This window comes from Oreochromis niloticus, linkage group LG7 (assembly GCF_001858045.2).
Source record: "Oreochromis niloticus isolate F11D_XX linkage group LG7, O_niloticus_UMD_NMBU, whole genome shotgun sequence".
Classification (NCBI taxonomy): Eukaryota; Metazoa; Chordata; class Actinopteri; order Cichliformes; family Cichlidae; genus Oreochromis; species Oreochromis niloticus.
Genome location: NC_031972.2, coordinates 11,942,142 through 11,956,701, shown reverse-complemented (window position 1 = coordinate 11,956,701; position 14,560 = coordinate 11,942,142). Strand labels below are relative to the sequence as shown.

Sequence of the window (14,560 nt, the reverse complement as noted above, 5' to 3'; positions counted from 1 at the left end):
CTCTTGTTTCAGACTACTAACAACCTAAATATGCTGCAGGGGGTAGCGGGTGAGAAGGAAGTTTCTATAGTAATGCTAGAGCCGCTGCTGGCCTCATGACCCAAACCCTGACAAGAAGATGAAGATAGAAGGAATTTTATTAAGTGTAACAACTTTTCTCTGAATTTTTATCACTGCACTGTGATTCTGAGATAAAATAAGCAATGTAGAGATGTTACCTTCTACTTGGCCCCTGTAACACTCACTGTGTTCATCATTTTTCTCTAATTTTAGTCATTTGACAGATTTTACAATAGTAACCATCTCATAAAAAGAAGAATCATGAGTGAGTATTACGTACTCTGGAGGACACGGCTCAGTATTGCAGTCTCTCTGGTTTTCTGGAGGTTTGCTGTCTGGGTCACAGTAGTTGTTCTGTACCACTGAGTTGTCGTCCAGCCTTTTACAGACTAACTCCTGCTTCTGAGAACCTGCAGGAGAAAACACTGATCAATAGTGCGGCGCGGAGCTCAGCTGATCTGGCACATTAAAAGGCCTTCGCAGACACAGAAGCCTGCCGGCCGTCGTGTCGTGCACCGTGTTAAGAGCGGAGATGGGATCATTTTCATTCTGTAGTAAATCCAGACATGTAAATTCGTGATTCTTTGCAGGATATGTTGGCAAATCACTTTTACAGAGCAGAGAGCTCTTTACCTTGGCTTCTGCCAGAAAGAATGAAGGCTACCGTATCGGTGTCACACCTCCCACTGTGTGTGCGCGCCTGCTGCATGTGTTTTGTGTGTGCGCGTGCATGCGTACCAACCAGGAAGGGGTCTGTTTGGACCCTCCTGGGACATATCCCACAGCAGACCTGTCTGGCAGATGTAATGAGATATGGATGCATGTGTGTGCGTGTGCGCGTGTGTGTGTGCGTGTGTGTGTAGTATAGAAAATACACACATCTGTGCTTGAAGTGAAATACAGTTTAGAGGAATAGTAGAAAAGTTTCACTTGAAAGGCTGTCAAAAGGTGGTTTTCACTGATTTTTTTTTCACTGTGGTGATAAATTGAACAATACTTTATGATTAGCTGAGCTAGCACTATTGAATAGGTGTATGATTAAATAACATTTTACTGATTTAAAGCTCTGCACGGTCAGACACACACAGTAGACACAAATTAGATCATTTGGATCAACAATGCAAAGGCATGTTTATGATGCTGGAAAGCCATGGGTACTTCCCCATCTAAGGAATAGTTTTCTGGTCTGGACTTGGAAATCCTTTCTCAGAAGAACCCACATGCTTATTCAGTCATGCTTTTACAAAATATTACAAACCCTTCCAGGCCACGCTTGACAACTGGGAAGAAACACTATTTATTGTTATATGAAACCCATGGCTTTTGGACTAAAAGGTTTGGTTTAGTCATTCTTAAGGCCATAGTCAACATTTCACTGTGGTTTCTGATTTTGAATGTTTGTAGGACAGGCGACTGGGAAGAGCAGCTGCATCTCTACCCCATCACTGGTAAACCAGAAGCTATGCAGAGCAGCTCATTCACAGAATTTGCGCTATATTCATTACTTTGGCTATATTATTTAAAATATACATACTGAATTTATTAGAGGGCTGAATCTCCAGGGTAATGATTCTGGCAAACCATTCTCAAATTATGATACTGGGTTTCTGCACAGCGTTCTTCAGCATTTGTGGAAATATTGGTTGGGGAAGATTTACAGAATAACACACAAGATATAAAGTTTTAAACATTTGAAAATGGTTAGAAATATTTAAAGAGAATGTAAACACCCACAGCATGTTATGGTATTTAACACCAAAATGCTTGGAGTGCTAAAAAGGCAACTGACCATCATAGCTCAGTAGAATGTCAGACATTAATCTTTTCTCCAGAGTTTAATAACACAGTCTCTTATATTACTTTACATGCTTTGTGCCAATCTATGCTTAATAGCATTTTACAAAATATAATAAATTAAAAGATGCATTTGGAACCATTACAGATGCAAAAAATTAACTATTTTCCACCATGCTGTGAGCATTAAAAGAGAGGAGCTATGATCTAATTTAATATAATAAATGTACTTAAGCTAAAGAAAAACACAAGTAAATAAGCATTTAATAGGTTAAACGGAGCACCCCGGAGCTCTTTGACACTAGTTTTACATTTGACAGAGGCCAAGCAGAGAACATAAAAAGCACAAGGTAGTTGTAATGGTACTAGCACAGACAAAAAGTCTGTCATCAAAGATTACAGGGTGGACTTGCCTCCGGCACAGGTAGCTGAGCATTCAGACCAGGGCAGGTGGTGCCAGGAGAAGCCCACCTCATTATCACCACTCCCTGTGCGCTGGATGGGGACGTTGAACTTGTAGTGTATTCCAAGGTTCTGCTCTTGAAGGAGGACCTGAAGGGGCACCAGCCAAAAACATAAATAAAATAATTTGTGGAACCAGCTATAAGTATCACTCACTGGCATCATGTGCTACCAAACATCAATTCATATAGACAACAACAGATGATGAGCAGTGTAAACATTAAACTCAAGTCACGTTTCTATTCATCTGCATATTCTTTTTTAAATAACCAAGTATCAACAGATCAGGCATCGTATTACTCTAAGTCAGCCACAGGGTGAAGCTCAGACAGAAATCCCAGAACAATAGTTCGCCACCTTCTGCACATCCTCCTGGCCAATCTGATCTGAAATGTTCTATTTAAGTTGGTTCAGCAAACATATAGTTGTTGTTGTTGCCTCTACAAGCCACACCTCCACCTCAGTTCCTCCATTTCATGCCATTTATGTCATCTCTGCCTTAATCAGTCTCATGACCATTATCACTGATGACTTCCCTGTTTTTATGTGGACTTGCTGATATTCTCTGGAAGAGTGTAGGAGATTACCGTATAGCTCAGAAAAGAGCCTTAAAGTGGACTTGAGAGAACGAACTCTCTTTTCTTGATGTTCTATGAGGCTCATATCAGTCTTGTAGGCATAAAAGAAGAATTAGGAAGCCAGGATGTGCAAACCACAAAAAATGGCTAGCAGTTAAGTAGTCACTTTCTTACCATTGGTGATGTGGTCTGGTATTTTCAGCATATGCTGCAACAACCACTAAGTACTACAACAAGAAAGTGCTCAGTCGCCTCACAATATCTCACAAACGGACAGAAACCATCAATCCATTTAAAGTATTGTATGTATTCAACCATATATTTACATGGCAGTTAACATGTATAACTATAACTAAAGTACCACTCAATAATATCAGATTTTCTTCAGAACGATAGGTATGTTTCTCTTACCCATACCATTTTATGACTCTTTAGACCCCAAATTACTGGCTGAGGGTTACCCGTATAAGCTGGGAAACCAGGTTTAAGTTTCAAAGTCCAAAATACTCTCGGAAACTTTTCCAAGAAAGTTCGGCTTTGGGCCACCTTCAAATTGACAACAGTTTTGGTTTAAACTACTTTCTGGAAGTATTTTCTGAAAGTTGTACCCCTACATATAGGAGTTATGGTAGGTAACGAGTCCCTTGTTTTTACTGACCAGTCAGACCATGCATACTGGGCATTATGGAAAGTACAAAGCTAAATGGAGCCTTTAGATGGTGAAAAAAAACGGGTCAGTGTAATCTTTGGTATTTCAAAAAGTGTTTTTGTCAAATCTATTGTAACAGATGTTCAAAATAAAATGATGGTCATATAAATGATGTAAGAACTAGATTTGTAACAAATGAAATGTTATATTACCATGACAACCAGATTTTCAGTGGTAGCACCCAACGCTTCTAAAGACTCTGGTTCATCAGAGGGTCTCTTGTAGTGGAAGGCTGTCCCTGCAATGTCAAACTTCCTGGGCCAGTCAATAGTCCACGCTCCATTGATGTAATAATCATCCCCTTCAGATTTCAAAGCTAGGAATTCAGATGACAAGAAAAGTTTTCAGAATGCTGAAATCAAAAACAGACAGGAACAGTAGCTGGAGACAATCATTTGTTGTGATGTCACTGCCATTGTTTGTCTTCTTCATCAACCTCAGCCCCACCCCAAAAAGTCACTGACAACTTGCTATTTGGACACACTCAGCAGAACCAGACTCACGCTGCCAAGAAAGACATTCACGTGCACCGACACGTATATGCATCTAATTTAGGAAGAGAAGAAAAGCACAGTTCAGGTGAAAGCTTGGACGAATCTCATGAATACCGCTCTGTCTGGTTGTCAAAACAAAAGCTGGTCTCCAAGCACAACAGATCTGAAAATATCCACTTTCTCTGCATTGAAATGGGGCCAAATTGAGGAGAAACAATCCAACCGCTCACTCTTCTGACTCCTTGGCTCACGCTCTGCAGATCTCCCCCTCTGTAGCATTCACGCAGATTTGAAGAACAATAGTTTACTGCTCTTAATCATATCACAATCTCCTTCTCCAGAAATGTGCTTTCAACACATCTGGCACTGATTGTGGGCATTGTGACATTTGAACAGTGCAGTTTACGCAAGTCTTTATATTTATATTGTTTGACTAAAACTTAATAAAGGATTTTTTTTTAAATGCTAACTTTGCTGACCTAAATAGCAAGGACTCAACAATGCTACAAAAGAAAAATATTATCATTATCATTGAGGTCACAGATGAACTGCATAACAAAGTAAATAATAGATCAAGTCTAACACAATAGCCAAAACTACACTCTTTAAACTTTGATATATAGACATCATATCCCCCATAACCCCCCAGTGGACCAGGCAGCTGTCACCATGGCCCTGTAAATCTGGTCTCTGGTTCAAAGTATAACTTAAACCCTCCATTAACAGCATCCCCTATAAATTCAGCACGCAGTCAGATGTCTTTCTTGCGTTAATCAAAAAGTGGCTTAATTGAACTGTTTTTTTTCTGATTGTTCTGTATGGGGTGTGTGGTCTCAGACTGTTTTTGTCTTAACATTAGGCGACGGGACATTAAATGATGGGATCATCCTTTTGTTCTTGACAAAGACACAAGGAAATTACTAGAAATGTGGTTGACACAGAACTGAACAGATAATAGGAAACAGGATGACATTGCAAAATGCCAAGTCATCACACTGCAGTGATTTATAAGGCTTAAAGTGATTGATTAAAAGTAAAACAAGATCAAGAGTCTACGTCCATGCTAGGGAGGCTGTGAAACTATACTGGTGACTCTATATGGTCAGATTGGATGACTCTGAAGAAAGCCATGAGTCAATAAAATTCTCCTACATACAACAAGTTTTCTTTACAGCTTTACCCTCTTCAGATTTAAGCACTTCTGCACGCACCTTAGAAGCAGGTGGAGCTGTGCCAGAAACCTGCAGTCTGTTTACAAATACAGACAGGTCACAGAGCTACCCACAGGTTTTCTAAAATTTAATGATCTTGCATTAATTTGAAGAAATTAAATTAGATCATTTGAAAAACCTTACTGATGCTCTGAAGGTATGCCATGAAACGATGTTGGCTCCATGAAGAGGTGATTTTCTCCATGAAAATGAACGATGATTTGAAACAGATTAAAAATCTTCTATCAGGCTAGAGGAGTCTTTAAGGACTCATTAGAAGAGCTGCTAGGTATTTTTAAATTACCTCATAGGCTTGTTAAAACATGCCCGTTAATCAGCTTTTAGAGAAGCCAGGCGTTTTTTACTGTGACCCAAATGTTTGCACTGGTCAGCAACTTTTCAGAAGTAGTCTGTTAGAGAGATAAAATCTCATTTGTCTTACAATTTCTTAGTATATCCTGCCAGGCCAAGTCAAGATGTGTTAAGGTGGCATGTCAGTTTCATCAGCTATCCAGAATATTATGACGTATAGGTTTTCTGGTTTCAGCATTTGAGTACATATCTATCAATTGATGTGTCCAAAACCAAACATCTTTGATTATTCAACAATGTAGGCTACCAATAGAAGAATGGCAAAGGGTACACCTTGAAAAATGTTTGCCCCCTTCCTGATTTATTAGTTTGTTGCATATCTGTCACCGTTGAATGTTTCAGATCATCAAACAAATTTTAATATAACACAAAGATAACCCAAGTACATACAAAATGCAGTTATCAAATTATGATTTTATTTATTAAGGGGAAAAAGCTACCCAAACCCACTGTATGAAAGACTAATTGCCCCCTAAACTCAGTAACTAAATAACTGTTATGCCACACTTGGCAGCAAGAAATGAAATCAACCATTTGCCATTAGTAGCAATGAGTCTTTCACATTGCTGTGATATAGCCTTCATTTTTTTCTGTCTTTAGCCCTTCAGAGATAGACTTGCTGGTATGTTTCAGATCATGGTCCTGTTGCATAACCCAAGTGTGTTTTAGCTTCAGGGCATAAACTGATAGTCAGACATTCTCTTCCAGGATTTTCTGTGGAGAGTAGAATTCATTGTTCCATCAGTTCTATCAGAAAGTTTTCCAGGTTTTGAAGCAGCAAAGTGACCCCAGATCATCGCAATACCAACACTAACCTAGTAGCATATTATGGAAAAAAGATCCAACCAACAAGCTAACATTATTTCAGTCTCCAGAGTTAGAACTGTTGGACTGAATATATTTCAGAAACATTATGGCTATATACCAGCAGTAAGTGTGGTGATTTTAAATCAGTACTAACATTAAAATGGTAATGCTAACATACATGCTGTGATAGTGCTAGCAGTTAGTGGTTTAGCAGGTAACTATAGGTTACCAGCATAGCTGGACTGGCCATCGGGCATACCGGGCATTTGCCCGGGGCCGATGGTGATTTTTAGTTTTTATGGGCCATTGGTTTTTTGGGGGTTTTTTACGTAACGGTATAAACAATGAAAGGTGGTGGATTGGCCAGATGCTGGCAGATGTGTAAAAATAACTCAATTGCTTGGCAGTGGCTATGGCGGAGCTTCCACAGATTCAGTAACATTAGCAAGTGGTGGAGGCCAGCAGCTGGATGAGGGAAAGGTGAGGCAGGAGGATGAGAGACCCGAGGCGGCCGCCGGCCGAGTATCAGGGGAACTGAACTTCAGGTAAGAAGTTATGAATTGCAGTCTATCTGGGTCAGATATAAACCAAGTTTAGATATAGTTCATTTTCGTTGTGCTGACTTTTTACAGTCAGTTACAATAACTCGTACTGCGTACTAACTAGAATGACGGAGTTTCTGGGCGGGTGCTTTATTTTATTCATAAGGTTAGTTATTAAAGAACAGAATCGTCTCGTATTCAGAGAAAATATTACGTGTTTCGTATTGGGGTGAAAAGAAACGCGATTTGTCCCGTACTTCAGCTAGAATTTAAAAAAAAGACACAAAGCTGGAGCTATTCTGCGTCTTTACGCTACACAGCTGCCTCTTCTTCTGTCATTCTCTCCCCCTCCCTCTCCTGTTGCTACTTCAATCATGAAACTGATCAATGATCAGCTGATCGGCTTTTCTGTCGCACGTCCCGTCTCTCCTGTTTGTTTATCGTCCACTTTGTGCCAGAAAGAGGAAACCAGCGGAGGTCGCACTAAACAACAGCACCACTGAAGCTTGATAAGCTGTTGTTAGAATTTATATATTACTTTCTGGTATCAGCTGGTGTTTGCTGGAGCCACAGCCGTAAAAGCTGTTGGTCATGATATCGGTTTGGATATGTGGTGAGAGGGAAACATGAAGATGAAACCAGGAGATGTTCTTACTGAATCATCAGAGCTGAACAGGTGATGGAGAAACAGGTTTACCTTTTAGGTGACATGAATGAGTTGAAGGGAAGTTATGAACTGTTTCTGAGAGACAAATAACACCAGGATCCTTTTCTACGTTGCTGACAGCTGGTAACTGTGCAGGGGCGGGTCTAGCAAAGTCTTGCCAGGGGGCCAGGTAGGGCATTAACAGGGAAAGGGGGGCACAAAGAAATACTTTTCTTTCTTATTCTCATTTAAAATGTCTCGCTTTTAATAAATAATTATCTGAATCTTACAACCAATGTTTTCATTTGATGTAAACTGTATAGAAATCCATTATTGTACATTGTAATTTTTTTTCAGGGTCCCATCATTACTGTATATGATGCCAGTATTTTCCCACATTTTATAGATACTTTACCAATACTGTGTGTAAAATGTCATCAAAAAGTCAATTAAGTTTTATTCTTTCTCACCTGTCTTTCTGTCTCCTTTCACTTTTTAAAGGTTGCCATGTTAGAAAAAATATTTGCCCTGGCATGCTGTTTATTGATGTGGTAAATAAATAGTTTATGAAAATATCACTAAATCTGTCATTTATTAGTTTTAATATTCAGTAATGATCATGTCTCACCTCTAGTCTTCTCTGTCTTAATTTCAGGTTTCCACCATGTGTTGTAGATAGTTTAGGAGGTTAACTCGACCAAGCAGTCTTTGGGTTTTGGCTAAGTATTGTTTAGAATACCAGAATAGGGAGGATGGTGTAGGTTTAAGTTTATTGGATTGATACATATATACCAACAAGACAGTGTACATCACTGTCACAACAGCATTTGTTTTCATTCAAAGGCTTTATGGTTTTCCTATAATACCTGGTGGGCCAGTCTCTAGTCAAAATGCCCTGGCCAATATTTTGTCCCAGTCCAGCCCTGGTTACCAGCCTACTTATGATCACTAGCTAGACTGTTTCAGAAGATTGTTGGAATCTACATCCCGTAAACCACCTTTCTCTTAATTTCAACAAAAGCAATCCAGATCCACATGTAAATTATACCTTTGCAAATGCAGGTAATAGTGTTTCCATTTATCTCGCTGATAAAACAGATGAACAGTCACAGTTCTAGCTATCATGGAGAAATTAGTACATAAGGCAAAATACAGCTGCTTGTCATTGCAGGTACAAGGACAAACTAAAGTGGACAGCATGGGCAATTTTAAGAAATTTCACAGCAGTCAATTTAATCACTCTATATGGATTTTCCTCAAATGCCAATCTTTTGAAGGCATGAGGATTTTTAAATATATTTAAAAATATACTCTCAGTTAAATATACTTAACTTAGAATTAGAAATGTCACGCTTATGGTGCTTGCAAGAGAAGCCAATTGGTCATGAAATCAGTGGGCTATCCAGCATTTATTAGGACCAAAGTCTCAACAGATAGATTCCACCTTACACTTCTATCACTGCAGGTAAAAGCTAATAAAAATCTAATAAAATAATTCTATACATGTGTCTTTATCATTTCAAGGGTGTTACTTACCAATATAGTTCTTTGACATAGTCACTTCTTTGATTTCTATGTGAACAGAACCTTTTGGGATTTGAACCACCTCCATGTAGCCTGGAAGACAAGAACTTATATCGTTAAGATAGTGTTCCTCCCACTGACACAACCGCAGTTCTCATTCCTATCTGACATGTTTTACAACACAGAGAACACACAGAGTTACATATCATACAAGGTAGGAGTACATATATAGAATAAATTCCAAATCATCCAAAATGGACAAAGCAATCTTCCAGTAGCATGAAACATTCTCCTTTTTTTTAACACTTACACACACATGCACACACACACACACACAGTATTTTTAGATGGTTTACTAGCCATACCATAGAAGGAGAAATGTTTTCTCTGTCTCTTTTGCTCACTATAGACTACCTCAGACCACAACCAGCACCAAGTCCCTTTCTCTGCTAGTGACTCCTTCACTCCATTCCTTCATTCCTTCACTGATGTAAGTAATGGGAAAAGTATTGCATTTAGATGTGTCAGCATAATTTTAAGTGGCTCAAAACATTTGCCATGTTAAAAAACATGAAAAAAAAAATCACATGTTGATAAAAGATTATTTTTGTTGCGTGAAGGATGTTTTGACATTTGGACAGTCTCCACTGACTTTAAATTTGTCACAAGTGGTTAGACATTTCTGCATATTCTACATATATAAACTGCATTTTGCCCCCTTTCAGTAACTTACTGTAAAATCAACAGAGCCAGAAGTGATCTGCTGGTTAAGGTAAAAGTTTGTAGCTACACAATCATCTAATGAATATTCCATATTCTTGTTTTGTTGGCTGATATGTTGAAACAATAGCTAACAATAGCTAATTTTAATTAAATATCACCAGATTTAAATAAATAAATAAAAATTAAACAACTTTAAGAGTAAAAGCTGAATTCTGTGGAACCTAGTTTTGTGGAACCTCGCTGTTTGTCCAAAATTGCTCCTTGACAAATAGTAATTGAGCCACCAAAACTGGCACACAGGTACATTTATGATGACATAATGATCCCAATGACCATTTGTCTCATTTTCTTGTGTATAACACCTTGTAAAAGAATGCTATAATTTTAATTTCACAACATCTAAAATACCAATTACCCATTTTTGATATCAACAAATTGTGATGTTTACAGTATCAATATTATAACACACTGTTTGACTCATTAAGGTTTGAAGTTTATTGCTCTTAGAGACCTAGAGGTTCAACAAAAACAACTGTGTAAATGTATCTGAGGCTAATTCATTTTAAGCCATGTGCCTTAGTCCAGCCTACAAACGCATCTTTTCAGTCATTGTATGCATTTTTGTCAAGAACATGTTATTGAAATACATTAATGGATATAAATATGCAACCATAATGAAAGTTAAATTATAAATTAATCATTTACTTTATGGGTGTATATTCAATTGAACTTAATCTTGCATACCACTTTTTCATCACACTTATTACACTTAATGGGGGTTGATAACGTCTGGCTAATGAGTCTAGTAGACAATGCACAGTTGGCATGGTCCTTTAATCGTACCAAGATGTGACTGCATTTTGCTGTATAGAAACATACAGTGACTCCCATATTGTGTGTTTACATGCAATAAGATCTGGCTGTACAGTCACATCAATCACCAATTTTTTTTTATTTTTTTTTTACTTTTCTCAGTGTCATTAATTTTAACAGCTTAAACACACTAAGGAACACTTTCTGAAATCAGATGTGTTTTACCTCCTCTGGGTAGAGACTTGTTAAAGAGTCCCTCTGTGGCCTCGCAGGTGCTGCCATCCCCTCCACACACACGGCATCTGTCTTCTTTGGCATCTGAGCCGAGTATGTTGTCACAGCCAACATGCTTTGAAGTTGAACAAAGTTAGAGATTGAGAATCAGCATCGTTTTAAATGAAAACTAGAAAAGGGGTTCAATGTTTGCTTTATTTTGTACTATTTTACATTAAAAAAATAAGTTTTTTCAAAGATCAACTGGTTACATTCCAGAAAACAGGCTTTATGTCTTAAAAGAATAGTTCAACCTTTTGTGAAATATAGCTATGTGCTAAACTACATCATGAAGGGAAATAATAGATTAGTGTGTCGGTAAAAATTAAATCATAGTTAGGTGCATCTACTACACTACTAAGGAGTCTGTTTATCCAGCTCTGTTCAAAGGTAACAAAATACACTAAACACTGCCCTTAAAGTTAATTTAATAAAGTTATACTGTTTATTTAAGCTCCAAAAAGTGGTGTAAAAATATTGTTTTGCAAGCATTATGTAAAGGTTAAACCAACCAGATTTAATGTGTTATTTACCAAACTACAAAGCACTACTGTGTGACTGTAATAGGAATATTTTCATTAGTTATTACACAGTTGTTAGTAGTTGTTTCTTTTTGTTTCCAGGCTTTATGCTTGGCTCAGCTAATTAGCCACCAGCTGTACAGTATCATTGTACAGTAACATCATATGGGTAGCATCAAACGTCACCATTTAACACTTAAGAAAAAGGCAAACTCAGAAATGTCCCCAAATGTCAAACGATTGCTTAAAAGCCCATAAAACCTTCCCTTTAAAAGAAATAGTAAGACATGACTGACATGTTCACTGTGGGGGAGTTTTTTGGAAAGAATTTGTTTGTTCCTGAAGGAAGTCCCCAGAATACAGTGCCGTACTTTATTTATACAGTATTCACATAGGCCCATGCAAAGAGTAGTCCTTATTTTTGGGAGCTTCAGTGGACACACATACTGAGTATAAATCTTCATTCTTTACATTGAAAATCTGTCAAAATTCGTCAAAATACTTTTGACAAATCCAATTCCAAAAAATGTAAATAGAAATGTAATGCAATGACTTACAAATCTTATAAACCTATATCTTTTTCACGGTAGAACATAAAAACTCATCAAATATTTAAACTGAGACATTCTACTAGTTCCTGAAAAATATTAGCTCATTTTAATTTTGATGGCAATAATACATCTCAAAGTTGGGAAGGGAGCAATGAAGGGAAGGAAAAAAGTGGAACTAAAAGGAAACAGCTGGAGAAGCACTTTGTGACTAATGAGGTTAATTGGTAAATGGTCAGTAACATGAATACTCAATAAAAAAGAGCATCTTAGTCTTAGTCAAAAGTAAAGATGGGCAGAGATTCCCCAATCTACAAAAAGTTATGTCGACAAATTTTTTGAACAATTTAAGAATAATGCTCTGCAACGTAAAATTGCTAAGACTAGCTAAATCATCAAAAGTCGCAGAGAACCTGCAGAAATCTCTGTGTGCAAGGGACAAGTCAGTACTGGACTGCTGTGATCTTTGGCCTTCAGGCAGCACTACATTAAAAACCCGATTCTGATATGGAAATTAAATCCAGAAATCATTGTCTGTTAACATATTTTGCAGTGCCGTCTACAAACGCAGGTTAAAGCTCTATCATCCATATGTGAACATGAGCCAGAAGGGCTATTGTCTTCTCTGGGCCAAAGATAATTTAAAATGGACTGTTTATATACATTTTAATCAGTGTCCCAATACTAGTCAAGTTAGCATTAACAGCTGTAACTGTTTTTCTATCAGAGAGAAGCTTATTAAACTACCAGATTCAGAGTCTGAAACTAGCCAGTCTAACAGATATAAAATGTGTTGGCTCCAAATAAATTTTAATATGGAGTCCTTATGGACCCCATTAAATTTTTTATCTGTGCTCAATTTGCAGTGATTGCTTCATTGCTTGATTGGAAATGCCTTGGAGCTTCACAGAGGGACTGCTGGTGTTCAGTAGGTTTTAACTTAAGTTTTTCATTATGTCATTTTTTTTTTTTTTTTTTTTTTACTATTATTTAAAGGCCTTTAAGGGCTACAGTGCCAGTAGTGCTGTCTGTTGATGGTTAGTTCTAAAGCATTTCAGTATTATGCAAAGAACTGCAACTTACTGCTAATACTTTACATGAGAATATTTTACATCAATCTTTTTACACTTACATTTACTTTCATAAAAATGTGAATGCAGCACTTTAACTTAGAGAACTGAGAGCACTGACAGCTTTATGAAAATTACTTTCATTTTTGTTACACGAAAGGACAAGGACAAAGCTGTAAAGTGCAAACTGTCCAGATCAGAAAGAATCCACTGCTGCTGGCAGAACATTTGCAAAGACAAAAAGACAAAGCTATTAGCGAAGAACTCCAGATTAAGAAAGATGTTACAACTGAGTCTGTGCTAACCTTGAAACTATGAAGGGTGTTAGCTTAGTGATTTTGTGTTAGTGTGGTAGCCTAAAGTTTACATTAGTAACTGTAATTATGTGTCAGTGCATCAGTTCACTCATATTGTGAATGTCTACAGTAGATGAGCATTATCTGAAAGTCAAAAAAAATCTAACAAAGACATCACATCTTTGTTGATTTTCTTCCAACAGCACCTGAGAGATACATCTGGCCGTTCAGCTGATCCATCTACTGTTTGCCAAAGCGTCACTGGAAATAGTGGCTCTCAAGAAGCTATTGTTGAGGAAGTGAAACATTGTGAAAAGGCTAAGGTATGCTAAATTACACAAGAACTGGTCTGAAAATCTGTGAAAGTGGGCCTTATGGAGTATTGAATCCAAATTTAAATTTCTTTGGTTCAAATCGATATTTACAGAAGAAGCCAGGAGAGACATACAAATGTCAACAGCAAAGTTCAGGCTGTGTTGAAGAATAAAGGCGGTAATCCCAAATACTCCTTGAATTGTACAAACTCTCTTTGTGCCTTACATACTGTATTTCCATTTATTTGCACATTTCAGTAAATCACTGCAACTATCATGCAGTGGTGAATATTGTACATGTGTAGAAATGCTCTTACTTTGCACACATGCACAAGCAAGATTACTACTTGTTTGTGGGATGTTAGGGAATTAGACTCACTCTAAATTCACCAGGCTTGCAGACATAGCACTTTCTATGCTGAGCACTCAAAGCACTTTTTACTACACGCGTCATTCATCTATTCACACAATGTCAATAATCAATGCCTATAAGTGCTGTCTTACTATCACACAAACACTCACTCTAATGGATTCATCAGGGGCAATTTGGGGTTAATCATCCTGCCCAAGGACACCTCGACATCCAGACTGAAGGAATCATGCCCTTCCTCCTGAGGCAGAGCTGCCCATCATCTGCTGTCTATAGTATGTCACACCTTGATTACCCTAATAAGAAAATACATTGATCTTGAGGTAAGCTGTTCTAAGAGCGAAGCCTACTCCAAAAAAGAAGAAAAAAAGAAGGAGAGTTTATGACTGAAGAAACTAAAATAATTAAGCTTCCGAGGAGGAAGCCAGAGAAG

General features: G+C 37.7%; 1 protein-coding gene across 3 annotated transcripts in view; it reads right to left on the bottom strand.

Moving 5' to 3' along the window:
* Positions 1-14,560, bottom strand: part of adamts6 (ADAM metallopeptidase with thrombospondin type 1 motif, 6) — a 73,558-nt gene that overhangs the window by 14,403 nt on the left and 44,595 nt on the right. For all 3 annotated transcript variants that reach the window (XM_003455154.5, XM_019360686.2, XM_019360684.2), the window contains exons 18-22: positions 10,961-11,084; positions 9,212-9,292; positions 3,756-3,919; positions 2,268-2,406; positions 341-470 (exon numbers count right to left, since the gene is read on the bottom strand). In XM_003455154.5, coding sequence (XP_003455202.1) covers positions 341-470; positions 2,268-2,406; positions 3,756-3,919; positions 9,212-9,292; positions 10,961-11,084 — 638 coding nt within the window. The remainder of the gene's footprint in view (positions 1-340; positions 471-2,267; positions 2,407-3,755; positions 3,920-9,211; positions 9,293-10,960; positions 11,085-14,560) is intronic.